At 39.7% G+C, this 25,148-nt stretch overlaps 2 protein-coding genes across 3 annotated transcripts in view; one reads left to right on the plus strand and one right to left on the minus strand.

Annotated features, from left to right (window-relative positions):
* LOC101845766 (serum response factor) overlaps window positions 1–4,556 on the minus strand; it is a gene marked incomplete in the record, with an annotated part of 23,482 nt that extends 18,926 nt beyond the window's left edge. The window contains 2 exon segments of the mRNA XM_013080712.2: window positions 2,875–3,138; window positions 4,079–4,556. Of these exon segments, the coding sequence (XP_012936166.1) occupies window positions 2,875–3,138; window positions 4,079–4,444 (630 nt within the window).
* Window positions 4,557–7,362: 2,806 nt separating this feature from the next.
* Window positions 7,363–24,510, plus strand: LOC101846276 (triokinase/FMN cyclase). Of its 2 annotated transcripts, none has more exons than XM_005095143.3 (17): window positions 7,363–7,480; window positions 8,371–8,542; window positions 9,188–9,298; window positions 10,084–10,271; window positions 10,908–10,986; window positions 11,517–11,606; window positions 12,584–12,618; window positions 13,630–13,714; window positions 14,725–14,814; window positions 16,523–16,639; window positions 18,310–18,447; window positions 19,712–19,846; window positions 20,777–20,895; window positions 21,831–21,931; window positions 22,888–22,921; window positions 23,297–23,380; window positions 23,753–24,510. In XM_005095143.3, the coding sequence occupies exons 1-17, from the start codon at window positions 7,442–7,444 to the stop codon at window positions 23,897–23,899; spliced, it is 1,764 nt and encodes a 587-aa protein (XP_005095200.1). In that variant the 5' UTR covers window positions 7,363–7,441; the 3' UTR covers window positions 23,900–24,510. The 2 variants fall into 2 exon arrangements, with proteins under 2 accessions (XP_005095200.1, XP_035824805.1); XM_035968912.1 differs by lacking the exon at window positions 7,363–7,480 and adding an exon at window positions 7,497–7,778.
* Window positions 24,511–25,148: the final 638 nt, after the last annotated feature.

A 25,148-nucleotide genomic window follows, 5' to 3' on the forward strand; every position in this document is an offset into this window, starting at 1 on the left:
GTAAGTGTTTTACGACGCTCGCAAATGCAAGGTCATATGAGCGCGCGGGACACATTAAACATTTTCAGTTCGTATTTTGAATTTTGCCCGGGTGACGGCCGAAGCCTACTCTTATCGATTTTGGGCCACCAAGTTATCACAGTGCACAACTTGCACACGGGACCTCCGAGATTTTTCGCCCTTGTCCGAGAAGGCTAGGTGTAGATCTTTCCTACCAGAAGATCAGGAGTGTGGCTGAAATACAGCAGTATGAAGGAGCAAAGGAGTAGCAGTAGAAAGGCTGCAGAAAGAGTCAGGAGTCCAGAGGAGGAGGCAAAGGAGGTGAGGGGGTGGGGACAAAAAGTGGAGACGAAAGCAGACGACAGAACATTGATAAAGAGCAGGACAGGGTGTGAAAGGAGAAAATCTTGGAGAAGAAAATTTTTCCCGTAGCTATCCGGATTCGAACCCGGGACCTGCTGAATGAGAGGTGAACACCTTAACCTCTAGGCCATGAGAGTCCCCTAACATAGACTACCCTTGTTCTCTCTCTCTCTCTCTCTCTCTCTCTCTCTCTCTCTCTCTCTCTCTCTCTCTCTCTCTCCTGGAACACCCTGTGACCCTGGACGAGCAATAAAAGACTGCGACACTGCGAGTGAGATGAACCTGTCCACATTCCACACCATAACCAGTCGCTTTTAAGTACAAGCGGGTCTACCGTAACCCAGATTTTGGGGGTTTCCAGAAACCTTGACCTACACCAAAAGTGGGCATTGCCCCTACCTCTAGGAGAAGTTTGGTTTCATTGGTGTGTATATTTTTTTGGTTATAGAGAAAATTCTCCTTGTCTTTTAACTTAAAGAAACTGAACAAGGGGCAAAAACTTTACCTTCGATTTTCTCAAAACAGCATTTTTCGGGATAGCCCCTTTGTGTTTAACCCTATCCGTATGCCTTCGGGTCATTTTGTCCCCGGGGTTGTATTCTTCACATTTTAGAATACTCCTGGTACGAAGATCTCTTTGAAACTTTCAGTATTTCTCAAAAAATTATTTTGACAGACTGCTATGCAAAGCGTACAGATCTAATTAACGAGAAAATTTCCTCTTTAGAAAGTGGTGGCACAGAGTTCCCCACGTCGTATGGATACGGTAGTACAACACGGCGTACGGATAGGGATAAAAGCGACCAACAAAGAGTGGTAACTTTGTAACACCTCGACATGAGTCACACACAGCTTGGACCAGTGCTTGCCAACCTCAGCGATATCCCCCACACTAAGAGTGGGCCATTTGTTAAGTATTTGGAGAGCGGTGGGGATCACCCATGTGTAGTGACATGTATTATCTAATGCCCTGACTTGGTAATACATATATAGGTGGGTGGTTAGTACAACAATTTTAGACTTTTAAAGAGAGCAAAAGAATATAAAAAGTCCATACACTGACATTTAAAAAAATAGTTTTTAAGTGTGTAAGAAAGGAAGAAAAAGTCTTGTTGGGAACAAATGTCTGGAGAGATTATTAACAACAGAGCTAGTTTAGTTACCATGAATGTATTGAAAGTCTTTTTTTTTTTTAAACATATTAACTTCTTAGTGTAAGACTCCACCAAATGCCATTTGGAAAATTGAATACAGACCTGTCACTTTATGAAATCTAAAAATCACGATCTCAAGGGGGGAAAAATGGGGAATTTGGGAGAAAAAAAAAACTGGGATCAACGACAAATCACCAGGGTGAATACCAAGATGACTTAAAAATTTTCCAGGGGTGTCCATAAATATAGGAAGGCAGAGTAAGTTTTAAGAAAAATCCAGCGCAATAGACAGAACAGAAAAATTGGGATATACGCAATCGAAATTCGGGAAGCTTGAAATTTTTGGGGAAAAAATTGGGATATCCCGATTAAATCGGGATGAGTTGTAGGTTTGTAAATATGACCGAGTCCTACACTAAGAGGCCAATATGCTGCTCTTCAGAGAGTTTAGAAATATAATGGCTCCAATGTTGGTGTGGCAAAATCATATGTGAGGTATCATGGTGAAATCAGGCACTTGTCAAAATAATGAAATTGGAGAAACAAGCATTTTTCCATCAGTTTGTCAATTTTTATCGAATTCATTTTTTTAGCTCAACACCTTTTATAACCATACAAAACACATTTCCATAAATGTGAAATTGACTGAAAGGTGTTGATTAAAGACATAAAATGCAATGCAATTTGCAGTTTTCAAAGGCTTTCCAGCTATTGAAGTGACAGAATTTTGGCGGCCAGTTTCTTGCTAATTGTGGCGTCGGTGGCCTAGTGGTTAGGCTCTCGGACTCGCAACCGTAAGGTCGTGGGTTCGAAACCCGTCAGGGGCCCGACGTTGTGTCCTTGGGAAAGGCACTTTACACGAATTTTCCTCACTTCACCCAGGTGGGAATGGGTACCCGGCTATAGACAGCGAAAGATCTTGTCAGTTTGTTAGTGTTTGAGCGCTTAATCAGCTGCTTGCACTATATGCTTCACGGGAAGCTGAGAACGTTTCGGAGTGTTCTATGGTCTGCTAAGGTAATAATATAGTGTAAAGCGCATAGAGCCGGCTGTTGAGCGGGGATATGCGCTATACAAATGCTATCTATTATTATTATTAATTTTACCACTGAAATCAGGCGACCCCACCTCCTTCAATCACTAATATCTCGACTTCTATTAATGATACACATAGCTATTTTTTTCATTGAATACAAGGCGAATGAATAAGCTTTTAAATCATACCAATAACTAAAGATTCCCATAAATTGACGAGCGCCTGATTCCACCGCGTAATGACACATATATTATGATCAGACTTCCCTAAAGCAGCCCCTGCTGTATAAAAGCAAACTGCAGAAAACAAACTCCAACTGACCTTGGGGTCGTCCTCCCCTAAGACACAGGTGAGCTCTGTCTCCTCAAACCCGGTGGGCTTCATCCTCTGCTCGAGAGCATTGCCGGAGGACGTGCTGCCCGGTGGTGGGTCCGGGGAGTTCAGGCATGTCTGGATGAGAGCCTTCCCGCTGTCACTTGTGATCATGGGCTGCAACTTCCTGGTGGCGAATGTGTACACATGACCTGTCTCGCTGGCCACCAACAGCATCACCTGCGTGCCCGTCAAGGTGGACAGTTCATAGGCCTAACATGAAAGGAAAATACACACATGATTTGACAAATTATTCCACATGTCCACATTGACACTTTATATATATATATATATATATATATATTGTCTTATCCCTTTCCCCATTTCTCTTGAAAATAGATTTTCTACATTTCTTAACTCTTTTGGGACATTTCAAACTGTTCAGAAAACACCAATGACCTATTTCTATTATTTTTCCCAAGGGTGGTTTTTTTTAATGACTGTGAATTTCATTTGATCTTAGTAAGAGTTTTACGGCACTTGCAACACAATAAGGTCATACCGAAGGTTAGAGAGGCGTTATTTAAGAGAGTAACAAACAAAAAAGAAGGAGGAGAGATAACGATGACATATTTGATAAGAAAAGAAGAATCAAACCAAACCAGAGCATCCACCAACTACCATAGACTGTTAATGAATGTGTATGCGTGTGTGTTCTAAGAGAGGAAAAAGAGAGAGAGAAAGAGAAAGAAAGAAAAAAAGAAGTGGGGGGGGGGGGGGTTACTGTTCTGTTTGTGTTTCTGTTTGAACTGACAATTAAATTATTAATAAAGGCAAACAATAAACTTTCCTAGGTCAGAATAGTTAAAAGAAAGTACACATGTATAATATCTTGCTGAAAATGTAACTGGCCTCAAAACGAACCCCCGTGAACCTCGTCGTTTTTCTGTTTTCAACAACAAAACGTTTATTAGACCAAGTACGGTACACAAAGTTGGTAGCAACTTTTGAACAACACCAAACAAATATATGCCATAAAAACGATAAAGCACGAAACCAAATGTTGAGACAAATGCGATTAAGAAACAATTGTTGGTTGCATTTGTCTACAATACACATACCAAAGGCATCTAATACTAATGACAAATACAATTTTCATTTTACTGCGTTCTTCAAAGACTCAAATTCGAACATCATAGTAAATCTGACTTACCTTCTTCATGATCCCCGTTTTTCTCTTACTGAATGTTGTGTATCGCCTGAGTTTGTTTTGAATGAATTCCATTTTAATTTTAACTCGTCCTTTGGTCTTTTTCCCTGGTTTGAGTCCATTGTTGGAAACACCTTGCTGGAAAGGGAGGGTCTGATTGACCTGATGAAGGCCTGAGGTGTCCGAGTCAGAGTCATCATTTTCGTCGTCCAGACTCGGATCTACTTCCTCAAAAATAAAATTGTCAGGAATCGCTGACGTTTGACCATTGTTGGGAACGTAAATGTTGCCACTGTTTCCATTGATTCCAGACATTCCGACACTCCCGACTTTACTGACAGAAATACTGTTTTGAGACATGTTTTGCATTTCGCTTTTAGAGGCCGCGTGTTTACTATCATCTGTACAGTCTCGTAGCGTTCACCATAACGGGAATAGTGCCCATGTAAGCACATCAAGTCCATCCGCGAAAAGAAAACCTGTAACGGAAATATGTCGGCAATTCGCTGTTTTCATGGATTTTACACATTAAAATACGTTCAACTACAAACAAAGTACATAAATCAAAGCACTAAATTGTTTGATAAAGTCAGAGACATATGGAAATAGGAATCGGGTGCGCGGATTAATACATACTATCGTTTTCTATACATGGGAAAGGCCATTTTTGGAAAAATACTGCTGCCATATAAGGTCGCCGCGGCCAAATAAGGCCACCATGAACAAATAGGGAAGTCCACTCATTTCCAGAATGATAACTACCTGCTTATTGATCTCACTCGTTTGGGAACAAAACACGCGCTCAGCGGAATTGAACACGCACTACTTTGGAAAAACTTGTACACCGTGAAATGAATTGTTATTGAGTTTGTTTGTTTTTGACACTCTGTTGCCACATTTTATACAGCAGGAAGGGATCCCGATAGATTAGATTATTATAGGCCTCTTCAGAGACAATGCACAATTTCTCCGGGTTTGTTTATTTCCCAACACAGACTTTTGCGCATATGTTATCTAAATGGAGACTCGTGAGTCAACGCTAAATTTGTTGATGCAGAGTATATGAATCATTTCTTTTCAAAACACAAAATGAAGCCATTTAAGGTAATGCATTATAAGATTATAGACTTCGTCCTCATTCGAAGCATTATATAGGGCCTATTCGTCACTAAGCAACTGTTATCTACTATGAACAAAATGTATTTCAAATGTGTATAGGTATGCTTTGATTGCAGCATAGAGATCCAAAATAATTATAAGCGCAGGTGAGGTCATCCAAAGAAAAGTATTCTCTATTATAGTTATTGCACCTTTCATAACATCTCAGCCAGGGTGTTTAACTCTCATTAATCTAACCTCTTATTTATTGAGAGAACATATAATCTCAGATTCGAGCCGGCCTTCAACTTTAGATAAAAGATTAGGCTAGTTATAATCAGTCTTTCGAAAATGAAATGAACCAAAAGCGATTTAATGGTATAATTGCATCATACATTTCTCAAGCCACATATCGATCTGTATCGATGCTGTAGGCTTTTGATCAATAATACAAATTCAGGATAATTTTAATTGGTTTAAAATGTGAATTAGTACGTAGTAGTTTATGTAGCTGTGTAAAAGTATGAAGATGCAATTAAAGCCTACCATTATAACGCTTTGGTTCGTTTCATTCTCGAAAGACTGATTTTAACTAGCCTATCTTTTATCTACAGTTGAAGGCCGGCTCTAATGTTTGTTCTCTCCATAAAGAGGTTAAATTAGTGAGAGAGTAGAAATTCCAGCATGTAACAAAACACATCGTTGCTGAGCAGACGACAAACACACCCATGTCCATGCAGAGACAAAGTGTTAAGCATTTCTACCACCCTTTTCCCTATAACAAAGCTTGTTTTTATTTTAAGCGGACAAACGCCACACAAAAATCAGCATGACTTGTATAGGCCTTTAGGCCAACGCATGACCACAAGGAAACAGCGTACGTAACGTTCGCCTCGGGCAAGGCCAGTTGCAAAGAGAGGGCGTAGCCCATTGAGCTTTTGTAAAACTTTAATTTGGAACAATTCACACGCATAACGTTTACAGAAGCTGGAGCACCATTCGTGCTAAGCCTGTGCAAGAGTCTACAAAAAAAAAACATTTAAAAATGGGTACAAATTTACTTGAGTCCTCCATCGAATGACTCCAGATGTAGGCTATGTAATTAGCGTCAGAGATGGAGCATATAATTCATCTCATACTTGTTGGTTCGTTTGGTCGTTCATTATTTTAAAAAATTTGTTTGTTGTTTTTTGTTCTGGAAAACGCACATCAGAGTTTAGATTCTAACAAACTTGCTCAGAAGAAGGCTCACTGGAAGATTTTTTGTTAATTCCATCTTTAAGGAACATAAAAAGGAAGAAAAATAACCCCCCCAACAATTTTTAAAAAAATTAAGAACAGAAGCTTTGTTGACTCCCTTTGGAAGTTATATGCATAAAATTATTCCCTCTTACTTATAACGTAACAATGTGAGTAAATGAGTAATACATGTAACAGACGTGTCGACGTTCACCTTAATTTGTGCATCACTTTTGAGTTTTTGTTGTTTCATTAATTGTTTTGTTTTGGCCTGATTATAATTGTTTTGTTTGTTGGGGTTATTTTTAGTTGGGGAGGGGGCTAGTTTGGTCTAATAATTGCTACTCCTGTTGTTGTTGTTGGGTGGGAGGGAGCAGCAAAGATTGCCAAAATATGGCTCAAGGGCATATCAACCCTGAGATCGCCTGTGCTTTTCATTTGTAAAAGCAAATTTCTTGATAAGTCACCCACTCAACTGCCAAGGTAACATGTCAAAAGCGTACATAAGCTGGCATATTTTTGTCTTTTCTCTTTACAATCGTCTTAGTTTGGTTTTTTTAGTGGGGTTTTTTTTTGAGTGGGGATGATCAAAATTGTATGAATGAAAAAACTGGAGCTGTGTACGTAGAGTTCAGAAGGGGAACTGAATATAAGGATACACTTAAAACTGTACCGGTACGTATTGCTATGCCTAAATATCCAGCCTATATGCTTCCTTGTATAAAAATCAATTAAGATAAATTCACAAAACGGAAAAGTATGAAAAGACTAAGTAAATAACGTATCAATCACTAAACAAATGTATAAATTATGTATTCTGTTCAACTCTTGCCTGCCAGATTGTGATAGCGACAGTGAGCAAAAGACGCCCCGTAGACATAGTTGTATAAAACATCGTTGGGAGTAGCATTGACCCAAAGGTCAACAGTCAGCGGTCAGAGTTCGTATTATCGTTTTTGCAAGGAGATCGCGAAAGGAGGAACCCAAGTTCGTTGAACAGGAAAGATCCAGCTATCTTCGCTTTCAATCATGAGTCAACAAGTTGCCACGAAAAAGCTCATCAATGAGGTACAAAGGAATCTATATATATGCAACCACATTTTGAAGGAGAATACCCCTGAATGTGCTCTGCAGTGCTTGTTTTCACAGATGGCTCGTTTGTAGAAACCGAAAGTAGGCCTAGCGAGTTGGGTGATTGTCAAAAGATTCCTTCATAACAGGACTTCTTTAAGCTCTTCCTGGGGCTCCTGTCCTTGTGGAAGTTACGTTCGCAGTTTAAGGATCTCAACTTGAATAACACTGTTTGCTATTAAGTATTTGGAAGGCAGGAAAAGGTCCTGTCAGCACTGAGGTCAACCATGCAGAAGTAAGTTGGCCATGGCACTTGTCTGCCTCCGACTACAGTACTACAGTCTGGATAATGTCAAAATAAATGTGACCCCTTGTTGGTCCATGCTCCCTGATATCTTCTGAACTATTCCAACTGCTGTTGAAATTATCAAAAATTTAAGGTCCACTCATGACTGTCGAGAAAAACAATTGTCTTAGACTTAGACAGATTAGCATGATCTGCTCTTAAACAGTGTCACATATAATTATATATGAAAATGTAAGGGAGAAAATGAAAAGTGGCTGTTTGTACAGTTGATTGTCTAGGACAGGTGGCTATATATTAGAGAGGGTTGGACTTATTTATCTGGTGTCTGCATGAGGGTATAGTTCACCATAGTTCTCTTTGTACGTATAGTATAGTCAACTGTCTTTATATAACTTCTTCTTAATTGCCTCTTCCTACTGTCTTCTGCATCTTAACATATTGCATGCAGACTCTGTACGATACTTAACTGAATTGCAAGATGTTTGAAACAGAAATTTCTTGAAGTATCATTATTATAATATGATATGTGTTTTTATTCCATCTAAATCTAAATCTATATATATACCCATATATTTTCCAGGTGTCCAATTGTGAACGTGAGTGCAATGAAGGTCTGGTGGCTGTCCACCCAGGGCTCAGTTTGGTCGACGGTGAAACGGTGGTCGTCCGCTCAGATGCCGCCGATGTGACAGCAGCCAACAAGGTCATTCTGATCAGTGGCGGAGGCTCTGGGCACGAGCCTGGACATGCAGGTGAGCTCCACACGGACTAACTTCATTTTAGTGTTACACAGCATTGACCCTTTTCATGTTCCTTCTTCTGCTTTGTCAGACTTTCAAATCTTTTAATAGAAGGCAGATTTTTAATTTTATGATTTCAAATCTTTTATGAGAAGGCAGATTTTATCATTTAAAATCTTTTATGAGAAGAGACTCGAGATTAATGATTTACTGATTAGTCCTTACTGCTATCTAAAGTTGACGATGGATTAGTATTTCTTAATGGTTACAGAGAATTAAGTTGCGAATGTCATTGAGAAAGTTTTATTACTTAAGCAAAATTACTTGCATCTGTTTAAGTAAACATTGGCCTGCAACCCTTTATATAGTTTTAAATTCAATTCTTTTTTAAAGGGACTGGAATAGGAAAGACATTTTAATACTGGTGTTTTTAACTAACAAATTGGTTTCATCTCTTCTTACAAGTAAATTATTAGCGTGTTATAGAAACTTTTTTAGCTGGTACTAGTGTCCGTGAAACTATTGGTTAAAGGGCGCTATTGGTAGGTCCTTATTTCCCCTTTGTTTTTGCTGTCTGTCTGTCTGTCTTACTGTCCCCCCGTTATTGTGTTGATTGATGTGCTTTTCCTTATTCCTGTGTTGTGTTTCCTACCTCAGGGTACACTGGCAAAGGAATGCTGACGGCCAGCGCTTGTGGCTCTGTGTTTGCCTCCCCTCCTCCCAAATGTATCATGGCCGCCGTGGATGCTGCGTGTGGGCAGAATAAAAGTAAGCAGCTCACGCTAGGTCGAGATGGTTCCAGGTTTTATCTTTAAGTCTGAGCTCATCCTTTCTATGACGCTTTACTAGCTCAAAAGACAGTTGTGCTCAAAGTTCCTTACAGCCAAACCATAGAATTCCTTTCGTACATATATAGCCTGTCATCTCAACAAGTTTGAGTTCAGAGACGCTAATGGTCTCTTGTCATTTCTCACTTCTTTGTTTGATGTTTTCTTACATGAATAATCTGTCGAAATTGTTTAAGTTTACGTCACTCATTGTCAAGGAGAAAATTGGCCATTTTAGACAGATGGAACCAGCGGTAGGCAATGGGAAACCACTGCTGTAACCTCCCAAGATCAATCACAGAAAACAACCTGAATAGACATAAAGGTCTTAAACATCTAGCTCTCACTTGCAAAATTGAAGGCAAACAAGGCAGGGGGAGGCCCAGAGCCACCTATTTAGGGAACGTAAACAGACAGGAAAAGATCAGGGTAATGTAGCTTTTTTTTAAAAGTAAGAGCCTCCAAGCAAAGGAGTGAATGGAGAACCATGATAGCTGATGTCTGCTGCAGATCTGGCACTGGTGGATGATGATGAGACAGGTGAACATCTTACATAGTTTAATTATAATGTGAAACCCCACAAGAGGGGAAAATGGGAAGTGGCTGTTTGTACAGGTGATTGTCTTATACAGGTGGCCGTTGGAGCAGGTTCAACTATATATTGATGAGGAACCCTCTCATGTGGCTGTAATAACCTTGTTCCTTACTCTCCATCAAATGTTCCAGACTGCGCTGTAATGATGATTGTCACCAACTACACCGGTGACCGACTCAACTTTGGCATTGCCTGTGAACGAGCCAGGGTGAAAGGTCACCAGACAGAGATGATCGTGGTCGGGGAGGACTGCGCGCTGGACTCTGTGGATCATTCTGCCGGCAGGAGAGGTCTGGCTGGAACCATGTTTATTCATAAGGTATTTCGAATTTCCAGTAAAAAAAAAATGTTTGACCCTGACAGAAGTATCGGGATTACAGATTTTAATAAAAGTGTGATAATTATGTTTGTCAAAGACAGCATTATATTCATCCCTATCCGTACGTCGTGTTTTACTATCGTATCCATACGACGTGGGGAACTCTGTGCCACCACTTTCCAAAGAGGAAATTTACTCGTTAGTCCTATACGTACGCTGTGCATAGCAGTTTGTCAAAATGATTTTTTGAGAAATACTGAAAGTTTCAAAGAGATCTTCGCACTTGAAGAATTCTAAAATGTGAAAAATACAACCCTGGGGGTACAAAACATTAGGCATACTTCCTATTGGCGATTTGCTTTGTCCTCAAATATATGAATAGGACTGAGGGGAGAGGGATAAAGGGGTAAAGGTTCTTAAGGCGAGATGTTGTGGGGACAAAAGTGGTTGCCTAAGACAAGTGGATTTCTTGAAAAGTGTTGTAATATGAAAAAACACAAAGGTGGAAGTGGGAAGTGATCGTTTTTACAGGTGATTGTCTAGGGCAGGTGGCCTTTACAGCAAGTTGGACTGAAGTTAAAACAGTTGTGTAAATGGATGTCTCATGGAGATCTTGTTTTCATTACTTTGCGGCAGATTGCAGGGGCAATGGCAGAGCAGGGCATGGGTCTGGCTGAGATGACGTCAGAGCTCAACAAAATCAAATCCAGAATGGGTATGTACCAGTGTGAAGATTTGTTAGAACTGCGTTTAGAATTGTTCTTTATATTTATTTCAAGAGCTGAAGTTTAAAAGGGGATGTCACTAACTTTATTCGTCCTCACAAAATTGTGAAAGACCAAATTAACATAGAATGTTTTTTTAATATGATAAATTTGCAAGGGTGATAAAGTCAATTCCTTCAAGCTGCTAAGCAAAATTAAATATGAAGACAAATTGTTCAGTTGAGATTTCAACCCCATCCATATGTCGTGTTTTACTATTGTATCAATACGACCTGGGGAACTCTGTGCCACGACTTCCAAAGAGGAAATTTATTCGTTAATTCTATCCGTACGCTTTGCATAGCAGTCTGTCAAAATGATTTTTTGAGAAATACTGAAAGCTTTAAAGAGATCTTCGTACCAGTAGTATTCTAAAATGTGAAGAATACAACCCCGGGGGTACAAAATGACCCGAGGGCATACGGATAGGGTTAGATAATACTTGAGCTCAATGATACTTCTCTCTCCCCCCTTCTCCCAGGTACGATGGGCGTGTCCCTCTCCCCTTGCTCAGTCCCCGGGTCTGGCCCAAACTTCACGCTACAGCCGGATGAGATGGAGCTCGGTCTGGGTGAGTAGATCAGGGACAATTGGTCTGGGTGAGTAGATCAGGGATAATTGGTCTGGGTGAGTAGATCAGGGACAATCGGTCTGGGTGAGTAGATCAGGGACAATTGGTCTGGGTGAGTAGATCAGGGACAATTGGTCTGGGTGAGTAGATCAGGGACAATTGGTCTGGGTAAGTAGATCAGGGACAAGTGCCAGTGATCCGTGATTGTTTCTGTCTGGGGCATTTTTTGGTGATGGGCTGAGTGGAATTTGGACAAGTTGTTTTGTTTAGTTTCCTGCTACTCTCAGGAGGGAAAAAGATTGAAGAGACTGGCTTTAAAAGGTTTTGCTGTAGTTGTCTCTGTGTTGGGAAATGAGAAATGCTTTTAAAAAATACCTTTTGATGTGTGTGATTGTCATAGACAAACAGTGCTCTGGCGATGCCTGTCTCTGTCTCCCAATCGACACACGCGCATTCCCATGTCTCTTTCTTCTGTTTTGCCATCTTGAAGTGCATAAAGCTTGATGATCTGCATTACTTGGGGGTTGCCAATGAAGATTTAGATGACATAACCCTCGAAATTCTTTTTTAGTTTAGAAAAAGGAGCATTTGAGCTAATTGACAGTTTTCTTAGAAAGGAAAAGAAGAAAAATAATCAAGGGTTCTATTTTCTATCAGTTTACGGCTGTTTTCAGATTGATGGTATTTGGTTTAGGTGTAGCCCACTCCACTGTATTTTCTGTTGGTGGTGAGGGAGGTACAGTTTTTTGTGAGCGAAGTGACGGAATGGACGATAGTACTTGTCTCCTGGATCATCGAAAGGTTATTTGTGCTTTGTGTGGCTAGCTGGGTGTATGTGTGTGCAGTTATTAAGGGAAAAAAAATACCTTTTGTTTTAGGAAGGAGGAAAGTTTCGCAAATAAATGGTAATACACATATATATATTGTAGATGTTTGTCTCGGTGTGGTGAAATAAATTTCTTTGTCAAACATTTCAGGAGTTCACGGTGAAGCCGGTGTGAAGAGAATCAAGGTATGTGGCTTCTTCAGTTTTGTGTAGAAATTCATGCAATGTGTTATTTTATTGTGTTAGGTTTGACAATAACACTGATGGCAGTGGTGGTCTCGGTCAGTAATTGGCTAGCCCGTGCCTGCCGTAAACTATTACTTTGTTCTTTGCTTTCATAACTTTTTCGTGGCAGATGGTTGGAGGGCATCACTGGTACACTCTACTTCTTTTCTCTTGCTTTGGTCTGTAACTGTTGTTTTGTGTCTGTCGTTGTTCCCTTTCCCAACTCCATGTGGCTGCTATTGTGTTGATGTGTTTCTGTATGCTTCCGCATCAGCTGAGAATGTTTCTGAGTATTCTAGAGTCTGCTGGGGGAATGATAGTTGTAAAGTGCAAAGAGCATCATGCTGTAGAATAGGCATCGGCAAGTGTGTTCAAATCATATGTTGAATTAACCGATTCTAAATATTTTGTGGACTAAAGCAGGGGAAATGTGGGGAAAATCAGTATAAAATACCGAAGCTGTCAAAAGTGAGACTAAAACTTACACCACAGCATATGTCATTCAAGTACATTTTGTGAGATGAAATATTAGATCTGTTGCTTCCATCTGGGCTGGAACTAGAAATTTTCATTTTCAAGAGAATTTTGTTATTATTATTTATCAACTCACCACGGCCCACATTCATTATCAATTACTGGGTAGATTCGCGGGTCAGACTGAAATTGCTGGCTGACAAGATCTGACTGGTAGGTCGTAGTTTGCATATGCCTGCTGTAGAGCTGGATATTGTTGTTGTTGTTGTTATTATAATTATTATTATCATTATTATTGTTATTATTTTTATTATTATTGTTGTTATTATTATTATCATTATCATCATTATTATTATCATTTTTATTATTATATCATTGTCATCAACATCATCATCATTATTATTATTACTGTTATCATCATTATCATCATCATCATCGTTATTATTATTATTATTATTATTATTATTATCATTTACTGAAAACATGTTCTCCACACAGGTGCTGTCAGCCAAGGAGACAGTGAGGACTATGATGGATCACATGACCAACCCTCAGTCCTCCACTCACATTGATGTTTCTTCAGGTATTGAGCTTTTCCTGTGCACACAATCCACTGTGAGTGGGTGGTTGGCGGGTGCTCTGGTGTGGTTTGCTCCTTCTTTTCTATAAAAAAAATATATCGTCTCTATCCCCCCTCCTTTTTTTGTGTTTGTTACTCTCTTGTAATGCCTCTAATCTTCGGCACTTATATGACCTTATTGTGTTGCAAGTGCCGTAAGACTCTTACTAAAACTAAACAATCCACTGTTGTTTAAGCACTTTTAGAAGTTTACACACTATACTCTCCATCAATAGAATGGATTAAGTCACGTACTCAGTTCCTACAAAGAAAAAGACTTTTTAACTGTGTACTACTACTCTCATTCTCAAATTTTAGTCTTCATTCTTGAAGAAACACTAAACTGGCTAAGGACTTTTTAGAATGTCTTTTGATGATATCGTTTTAAACATTTTTGGGACACCTGAATAGACATAAGGGTCTTGAACATCTAGCTCTCAATGGCAAAATTGAGGGCAAGCGAGGCAGGGGTAGGCCCAGAATAACATACTTAGGGAACCTAAACAAATGGGTAACAGGGAAAGATCAGGGAAACGTAGCTTTTTTGAGAGCATCCGAGCAAAGGAATGAATGGAAAACCATGATCGCCGATGTCTGTCGCAGATCTGACACTGGATGATGATGATGATTAATTATTTAAGGACATGGGCTGATAGTTTCAAGCTAAAATCAAAGTATCGTCTCGGTACTGAGTGACACAATGGAACCTCATCTAACGACCATCCGTCTAAGATAATCACCTGTACAAACTACCACTCTGTTGATATCTACCCCTTGGCGCTCATATGACCTTACGCAGTTGCAAGCGCGGTAAAAACCGTACTAAAACTAAAACTGTCATTCCACCAAAGTGTTTCGGTCCTGCTGTCAATGTTGAGAAAATGAGATTTTTCCTTCTCCTGTCTCCAAACTTTGGTGGCTTGTGGCCGAGGCCTTTGATATAACAAAACTTCTTTGTTGACCGCTGCCCACAGGAGACAGAGTTGCTCTGATGGTCAACAACTTGGGAGGAACTTCTGTCCTGGAGCTGAACATTGTGGCTAAGGAGGCCATCGAGTACTTGGGTGAGTTTGTCTCTGTGATTGGTGCTTTTCATCCTTTATAACTCATTGTGGTCTCTTGGCGCAATAATGCGACGGTGAAAATTATCCGTTCCGGTGCGCCAGGCCTGAGAAGTCCGTTGCAGTCACTCTCGTGGCTGGGTGACCAGATGAGGTATTTTGTACTGCTGGCTGTGTGACTGCAAAGTTTTAAAAATAAATAATAATAATAAATAATGGTAAATATAGCATTTAAAAATTTTTTCTCCCCACTCAAACACAAGCTCTGTGCTCTTCACGATCTATTTATTACCCCAGCAGACCCTGGGACACTCAGACACATTCTCAGCTTCTGGGGAAGCTTACAGTGCAAGCAGCTGATTAAGCGCTCAAACTCTATCATACTGACAAGATATTTCGCTCTCTATAGTTTGTCTTTGTTTCTCTATCTAGTCTTTAGTGTAGTTCCCACAATCCCTTATTTGACAGTGCAGGGAATAACACATAATTTGTAATCTCAACTTGGTGGGTGGCTTGAGGGTGTCATCAGTAGTTAAGTCTTTTCCCACCCCATTTCTCTCAGATGCCTTGCCCATCTACTGAAAATTGTGGTAATGTGTGTACTTCTCTTCAACTGCAAAGAATTGATTATTTCGATTCTCATGTGCAGAAGTGTAGAGATTGTACCGAGTCTGTCTATCTTTGAACTTTCTCCTAGATTTAGGACAGTGACAATGAATGTGGAAGCGGCTTGCCTGCTCTTTATTAATTTAATACAAATTGTGTAGTCGAAAAAATAAACCTATGCTTGTCAACTATTTTATAGCCAGCAACCACTTTCACCACCTGTAAGATGCTAAAATTTTCCTATCTCCCACCTACATTTCCCTCTGATACAATAAAGTACTATCTTATCTTATCTTACAAGTGGGTAAGAAATCAAGGGGAAGGCTGCGTGATACCCTTAGAAGAGCCACAGAATGATGTGCATTATGTACACGTATAAGTGGGAAGACATGGAATGACATCAAGGGGCTATAGATAGCCCGGAATAGGGAAATGTGGAAAGTGTTTGCTCGTGGCCTATGTCCTGATCCAGGGTGAGAAGGGTAGTGATGATAGTGACCTTCATGTATTTCCTAGTGGGGCATAAAACAACACCTGTCACAACCCGGGTGATACCTCCCCCCCCCCCCCCCCCCAGTCCACCAAATTTACCAAATCACTGGCTATTTAGATTATTTAGGAGGCGGGCTTCCAACCCTGCTTGTCAGGACCAATCCGGGCTGAGAGGAATACATCCCAGGTGAAAGACCGAGATACAAGACTCTCTATAAAAATGTTATCCCCACATTAAAATAGATCTCGGGTCTCCTGCATGCGACAGAGAAGCACCTAACAGCTACCCCACAGACATTCTGACACAAACATTTACAGACCTTTTTACAAACCTTGAGTGCAGGATGAGTTCCTGTTGTTTTTGTTGTCATACGTTTCGTGGACATTTCTTTTGGTGTGGGTGGTTGGCGGGTGCTCTGGTGTGGTTTGCCTCCTTCTTTCCCATCGAACGTCTATCGTCCTTCTCTCTCCTCCTCCTTTTTTGTGTATGTTACTCTCTTGTAACACCTCTAATCTTCGGCACTTATGTGACCTTATTGTGTTGCAAGTGCTGTAAAACTCTTACTAAAACTAAACTTTCTGTTGGTGAGAAGTGAGACGGGTTTGTTTTCAGAGCGGCGCGGTGTGTCTGTGGAGAGAGCGTACTGTGGCACGTACATGACTTCTCTCGAGATGGCCGGCGTGTCGATCACTGTGCTCCACATTGACGACAGAATCAGAGCATTTCTGGGTAAGTGTTGGGGCTGTAAAGTAAAAAAAGTAATGTTGTTCCCGCATCCGATCCGGACATTGGGGATTGCCTTGTTAGTGAGACAACTTCCTGGGCCTTCTGCATATTGTGGTAGGGTTTCCAGTTCCTTTCCACGACGCCTTTACTTCCCCAACTCGAAGTTACAGTATAACATGGATAGCTCGATTTTGTGGGGACCGGCCTCAGTAGTTTGAGGGATCCATAGTTCGAAGTATATCTTACAAAGATAAAGAAGAAGAAAAATGGGCACGGCAAGCACAGTTCGACTAATGCATGATTTCGAGTCTTCTGTGTTTGACCTATCCATGTTATACTGTGTATTAAATGGCTTCCCGAAATTTGAAAGTGGCGTTTTCAAAGATAAAATATTTGTTAAATAATAGAAGTGCATCATTTAGTTTCTATTTTCTGTATCGTGACTTGTTCAGTTAGTTTGTTCTGTGCAAAGTTGATTTTATTGGACATTTTCTTGGGTTGGAACATACTGTAGAGAAAAATTCCTTTTTTTAATTTCATGGGAGTTCGATTTTTGCGAGTTTTATACTGATAAATTTTCTTTTTAAAAAACTGTACATTTATCAGTACGATTACAATTTGAAATATGATCTACTTTATGATCAAACTTGTTTTGTTTTGTTTTGTAAGTAGGTTATCTGCCATTTGTCAATCGATGATGAATCACTTTTGTATTACACATTTTCAACAGGGCAGAGCTCAGTGTGTGAAACTGACACCCACCCGAGACAATCACCGGTACCAACAACCACCTCGCATTTTTTCTAATTTACAATGACACTGTCCAAGACATCCAGCTGTCTAAGACAACCATCTTTCTCTTTAACAATGGGTGGCTGTTATGGACCGTTTTGACTTTAATTTGTACTTTTCAAAGCTCCATCACAGTTAAGTTGTGACTAGTTGTTTAGTGTTCTGGTTTGCTATGAGTATTTTCTCTACAATAATAATAAATGACATTTATATATTGAGCTCAACCACGATTATAGTACACAGGCTCTGAGCGCTTTACAATACAAACTACAGTAACATAAAACATTGTTTTCTGACCAAAAGAAAATCTCTCTAAATATTCATCTTATTAATTTAAAAACAGAAATGACTTCAGCTGACATTAGAATGAATCAAAGGATTTGATCTCTTCAATTCTTTCTCTTGAGATCTTGTTTCGGACGATGTCCTCACCACGTCCCCCCCCCCCCCCCCCCGGACAGTGCTACTGATTGAAGTTGTCTGTAGGCTGTTCCCAAAGGGGGGGATATTAACATGTTCTTATGCACAGCAGAATTGTAAATGGGCTGATTTATCAATGTAATGCTCACACTGTGCCGGAACAACATAGGGGGAACTGATGCTTTTTCTATCCTCATCCTGACTATCGTCATTTTTCTTCTACTTCCTTTGTATGTTTGCCACTCTCTTGTGAACTTCTATTTCCGGGGTGCCTTGATAGTCGAAGCAGACTTTGTGCTGTTGAGGCTAGAGAGGTGAGCAGAGTTCAGTAAGCCTGGTTCCCCGTTTGGACTTCTCTGTTGACATCCACCCCTATTGGCGCTCATATGACCTTATGCAGTTGCGAGCACCGTAAACCTTACTAAAATTAAACTAACAAACCGCGTCTTCTCCTTGATCAGATTTCCCGACAGATGCTCCGGGCTGGAAGTCGTGCTACTTGCCCCCGGGCGCGACAGTCAGGATAACCCCGCCTCTGGTCAAGGTTCAGCTGGATGACCAAATCCTGTCTGATGCTGGTGCCGGTAAACTTGACGCAGGTGATCTATTTATTCTCAAGCTACCTTGTGGTTAAGTTTTAGCGAGAGTTTTACGGCACTTGCAACACAATAAGGTCATATAAGTGCCGAAAAATCAATGTCTCAAGAAGAGAGTAACATACACAAAAAAGAAGGAGGGGAGATAAGGATGATGGATGATTTTGTTTTGTTTTAGTAAGAGTTTTACAGCATCCATATATATATTATATATATATATATATATATATATATATATAGAGAGAGAGAGAGAGAGAGAGAGAGAGAGAGAGAGAGAGATATAGATAGATAGATAGATAGTGGAGTGGCTTGAACTGAATGCGGTTAATCAGAAACTGCGGTGAACTGAAAGAAATAATAATCCTCAATCTTTTTCTTCTATTTGAGAAACCTCTTTAACTCATTCGCTACATATTATTTTGGGCTTATGGGCAAATTTTTTTCTGGAGGGCGAAATGAGATGATGACTAGTGCGCAGTTCAAAAGTCTTTAGGGCCACAAATTCAAATGAATATCAACGTATTATACACCTAAATTTCCATGTTTTTTGTAGAGTACATCTGTATTGTTTATTTGAGTATTTTTCAACTTTGGATCCTGTAAGACGCAATTATGCAACACAATTTTACTTAGATACGGTTAAAATTTGAAAATAACAAATTTATCATCTTTGGTGAAACTCAAAAAAATATGTTTGCATGGCTCGGCGTAGCGAATGAGGTAAACCAAAACTGCGGCTAGACTGAAGAAAATCTAACGGTCCAGCAGATTTTGGTTTAAGCGGACTCCTCTGTGTCTGTCACTGTTTGTAAGCTGTTTACTGTTTGTAAGCTATTTCTTTGTAAGCTATTTACTGTTCGTAAGCTATTTACTGTTTGTAAGATGTTTACTGTTTGTAAGAAGTTTGGAAAATGTTTACTGTTTGTAAGCTGTTTACTGTTTGTAAGATGTTTACTGTTTGTAAGAAGTTTAATGTTTGTGAGATGTTTTCTGTTTTTGAGCTGTTTACTGTTTGTAAGCTGTTTGCTGTTTGTAAGATATTTACTATTTGTAAGATGTTTACTGTTTGTGAGATGTTTACTGTTTGTAAGCTATATTAACTGTTTACAAGATATTTACTATTTGTAAGATGTAATATTAGCTGTTTACTGTTTGTAAGATGTAAGCTGTTTACTGTTTGTAAGCTGTTTACTATTACTGTTTGTAAGCTGTTTACTGTTTGAAAGATGATTACTTCTTTGTAAGCTGTTTATTACATGCCCCACAGCTGCGAGTGCGCTGGTTTACAAGTCCATCAAGCACGTCTGCGAGCGCCTGGTGTCCAGCGAGGCCCACCTCAATGACCTTGACACTCAGTCTGGGGACGGCGACTGTGGCTCGACTGTGGCCAGAGGCGCCAGAGGTACAGTAATGGAGATGATAATAATAAAATTTTTGAAAATCTTTTAAGTCTCCAAGGTTGTTGTTGTTTTTTTGTTTTTTTGCAGTCTACAATGATGATGATAATAATAATCATAATATTAATATATCAATATGCTGTGTCTTTGGGAAACACACATTGCACCAATTTTTCCCATTTCACCGTGGTGGGAATGGATACCCGACTGTAGAAAGTGGAAGAGCTTGTCAGTTTGTTAATGTTTGAGTGCTTAATTGGCTGCTTGCATTGTGTGCTTCCCAGGTAGCAAAGAATGTTTTGGAGTTTTCTAGGGTCTGCTGGGGTAATGATATAGTTTGCAAAGTGCATTGAGCTTGCTGTTAAAGACAGATATATATATATATATATATATATATATACACTTCGTAAAAGCTGTTTATTTATTATTGCCAATTATTTTTACTGTTAATCAATCTCTTGTCTGAGTGAATTGACCACAGTGTTGTGTGATCTCCATCTAGCGGGTGGTTGGAGGGCGCCACTGTTAGGTCTTACTTTGTTATTTTCCCTCTGTTGATTTTGTTTGTCTGTCTTACTTTCTCTCTTGGCGCTCATATGACCTTATGCAGTTGCGAGCGCCGTAAAACCCTCTACTATAAAAAAAACACAAAAAAACTTTCTCTCAGCACTGAATGATAAATAACCATTATAGTGTCGATGTGCTTCTCTTTTGTTACAGAGAATGATGGAAAGAAAAGGGAAAGGAGGAAAGTGTTTGTTCGTGGCCTTTGCCTAATGCAGGCTCAGAAAGGCTTTGGTGATGATGGTGGTGATGATGGTGATGATGATTATGGTGATTATGGTGATTATGATGATGATAATTATGGTGATTATGATGATGATGATGCTGTTTATTCAAACAAACCAACAAAATCTCTCCTTCTCCTCCCACAGCCATCCTGTCCAAGCTAGGCTCGGCGGAGCAGCCCGGTCTCCCTGTGGACTGTCCACTCACACTGGCTCTGAGGCTGGGGCAGATCGCTGAGGACACCATGGGAGGATCCTCCGGGGCTGTGAGTTGAAGATAATAATAAAAATAATAATAGTAATAATAATAATAAATAGTATTTATGCTGCGAATTTCCATTTTCTAAAAAATGCTCAATGCGAATTTCATCAAGAAAGACATCACATCTTAAAAATTAATCGACATGTGTGCACGTAAAACACAGTATTATGTTAATGCACAAACACACATACAAAAACGCATGTGTGTGCGAGAATGCCTATATGTACGTACTCTCTCACACATTATCCCTTCCTCACGCATCTATACACTACATACACACATAATATGTTTGCACTCACAAACAGACTCTTAACCACACGTGTTTTATATAAATGAACAATTTATACATTTGTGTTGATATAAGATGTACATCTCTACGTCGTGCAACTTTTCCTGTTCCTTTTGGTCTTGGCTTTGAGAGTAAAATGAAATAATAGAGGGTCATGGTTATGAGGTTACATTATAAATCTGTCTAAAGACATCATTAGGAGCCTCTAGAGATGTGCATACATGTATTTCTTGTACATCATAAAATCAATTAATTTCAATGTGGTTTATTCATCCTGATCTCTCTTCCTTTTTTTAAATGTTTGTTACTAGTTAGTTTTAGTAGATGTTTTACGGCGCTCGCAACTGCATAAGGTCATATGAGCACCAGAAGATTAGCGTGTAACAAGAGAGTAACAAACATAAAAAACAAGAAGGGAAGATAAGGACGATAGATCTTTGATAGGAAAGAAGAAGCAAACCACACTAGAGCACCCGCCAACCACTCACATGTTTGTTACTGTCTTGTAACACCTCTAAACTTCGGCACTTCTACGGCCTTATTGTGTTGCAAGTGCCGGAAAACTCCTAGTAAAACTAAAATTATAGACTACAAATCAACCGCCCAGTTGGTTTCCCCCAGATTCTATCTTGTCTTGAATTATGTTCCAGCTGTACAGCTTATTTTTCACGGGCGCGTCCCAGGAGCTGAAGACTCTCACGGCTGACAGCTTGGCCAAAGCCGTGGACTCTGGGCTGAAGGCTTTGATGAAGTAAGGGAAACCAGAGGAAGCTATACCCATGTTTTGTATCTGTATTTATAATAATAATGATAGATAGCTTTTGTATAGCGCAAATCCCGGCTCAACAGCAAGCTCTATGCGCTTCACAATCTATACTATTTATTACCCCGGCAGACCTGAGAGTGAGAGCATTCTGAAACAAACTCAACTTCCTGGGAAGCATACAGTGCAAGCAGCCATTTATAGTCATTTCATTATCAATCATCTTCATCAATGCCTTTCATCCCTGGCAGGATATAATAGGCCACATACAAGCTCCTTCCATTTTTCTCTGTCCTGGGTGAGCTTCATCTCTCTCATGTCCCGTTCCACACATCTCCTCCATGTATTACATTTGGCTTGTCTTAAAAAAACAACCTCGTGATCCAAGTGAAGTAAAAGAATGTTAGTCTTTTTTCTTTTTTTTTTAATAGTAGAGGGTTTTACGGCGCTCGCAACTGCAGAAGGTCATATGAGCGCCAAGTGTTAGTCTTGATGTGTGATAAGAATGTCAAAGACTCAATACCATGATACAATTTCTACCCACTGTTGATTTTTCAGTACTTACTTAGTTTCCAATATATATATCGCTTTGTTTCTATTATAATTATGTCTTTGAGTTGTATGAGAAGCCTGCACTGTGTATGGGTTGGCTCATAGTGTCATCTATTTCTGAGTTCACTCATGACACATCTTCTCCATTGCCTCATCGTAACAGTAACTGGTGGCTGTGGTGTTGCTGCTAGTATATATGACAATGTATGATTGCAATAATATGATATAATACCACTGATGCCAGAGGAATTAGGTCAAGTAAATCTATTTCTTTTTGCTCTCCCATTAAAAGAAGGTTGAAGTAGTGAGTTTACTTTTTTTTTTTTTATCTTTTAAAATAAACAATAATGTATAATGTTTCCGACAATTCATTCTGTGGTCTTTTTTTTCAGGTACGGAGGAGCAAAGCCAGGCCAGAGAACTATGGTATGATTGATCATTTCATTTCACTACAAATTAGAATGCTCATCTCTTTTATTGATTGTTTTGTCAAGTTGTGCACGTAATGGAATGTGGAGACTTTCAATTATATATATATATATATATAGATATAGATATAGATATCATACTTCGTAGTGATTAGATTTCTTCTAAGAGTTCAAACTTACACCTTTAACACTTTGCCATAACATTATGGGGAAAATCCAAAGAAATTGGGAGGTAAACCTCGCCGATCGGCGAGATGAGGTGGCAAAGTGTTAACCCTTACAGTGTGTTGTGTTGTTTGATGACCTCTCACTCAACTACCCCTGAGATCTTGGAAACAGAAATTCTATTTTGTTTTTCTTTCCCTGTGCCCAGATTGATCCTATTGATGCGGCCAGTAAAAGTCTGAGTCAAAACAGCCAGCTGTCCTTGTCCGAGGCTGTGAAAGTGGCGGCAAAGGTAGGCTACTTTCATTGTCTGTTTGTGCCTGGATTGATTCTTTTGGAGGATGTTGCTTGATCCTGTCTCATTCAAAAACTTATTTTATGTATTATATACCATGATAACAAACTACAGTCTTTTGATTACTATATCAGGGGCTCTAGTCGCTAAGTGAGTAGTGAGTTCAGACTCAAAAGCAATGTCAAGCAAGTGTCGGTGAAACGGGGATCAGATGGGTGGTCACTGGGGTGTGTCTTTGAGCAAGACTCGACTACCCTTAAAAAACGGGGCGCTGCACAGTGGTGACCAGCAATGGCATGCTTGTGAAATTGTTCTGTGTAAGCGTGTAATATCTGTATATCTCATCTACCTTTTCTTATCCGTCCCTAGGCCAGCGAGGCCATGGCACAGAGCACGGCAGGGATGGACGCTCAGGCCGGCCGAGCCAGCTACGTCAACAAAGAACTGTTGACCAAACCAGACCCAGGGGCCGTGGCAGTGGCTATGTGGATGACCGCTATCGCCGATGCTCTGTGAAGTCTGTACCGGTACCGTAGTGTGCACACAGAGCTGTGACGACTGCTATCGCCGATGCTCTGTGAAGTCTGTACAGTACCATAGTGCGCACACAGTGCAGTGGTGACCGTTCTGTAGTTGTCTTTGTAACTGACGCTCTGTAGTAGTTATCTTTGCAACCGATGCCCTGAAGTGCCACTGACCGATGGTCATGCAGTGGTGATGTCAGGGCTTGGGGAAATTTTGCTCAATATTTGTGGCAGAAAAATACTTATGTTGCTCTATTGATTGTTGTTTTGCGAGGACTATTGTGAAGCCTATATTAGAAGTGGAAAAAGAGATTATGTTGCTCTATTGATTGTTGTTTTGCGAGGACTATTGTGAAGCCTATATTAGAAGTGGGAAAAGAGATTATGTTGCTCTATTGATTGTTGTTTTGCGAGGACTATTGTGAAGCCTATATTAGAAGTGGAAAAAGAGCATTTGTGCCATGTTTCCGTTATTTTCTCCTACTTTAAAAAATGCCAGTACTGCTGTAAGTACTATTTAGTATTATATAAAAATTATTGTAGATCTATAAAATATTATATCAATTATATAACACTAATAAAATAATATAATTCAGGATCAAACAGTCTTGAGAATAAATATATATAATATATATGTTTTGTTTCGTTGTAAATGTTCCTTGTTTTTAAAGTTTTACAGATTTCAGAGAAATCTATTTAATCTTTGGGTTTTTCTGCAATCACCGTGGTTACGGTTGTGATTCATTACCACTTCTGAGTGCTGCTCTCCACTTTCATGTTCTGTACCGGTGTACTAAATGACAGGATTAGAGGAACTCCTTAGTTTCAATCTGACTCTAGTTTTGTTACTGATACTGACAGAAGCAGTCTTTACTTCCTATATATATATATATATATACAGTCAAACCTGTGTAAGACGACCACCCATTGTCAAGGAGAAAAGTGGCCGTATAAGACAGGTGGCCGTCTTAGGCAGGACTGATCAAGATGAAGAAAACAAACAATTCCCATCTGAGGTCCCAATTGAAAGAAGCCGCATTGTTGTGGTCTTAATTGTTGTTGTTGTTGGTTTGTATTTTGTTTGTAATTTTTATTTTGTTGCTGATTTTGCACAATGGTGACAATAAAACGAAATGTATCAGACGTGGAAGCCCGAGTGCCATGTTAAAACAAACACATGGGTCGCCACCACTCGGAGAACGAGCGACGCTTCTGTCACAAGTTCACGTCAACGTCCATTG

This window comes from Aplysia californica, unplaced genomic scaffold (assembly GCF_000002075.1).
Source record: "Aplysia californica isolate F4 #8 unplaced genomic scaffold, AplCal3.0 scaffold00096, whole genome shotgun sequence".
Lineage (NCBI taxonomy): Eukaryota > Metazoa > Mollusca > Gastropoda > Aplysiida > Aplysiidae > Aplysia > Aplysia californica.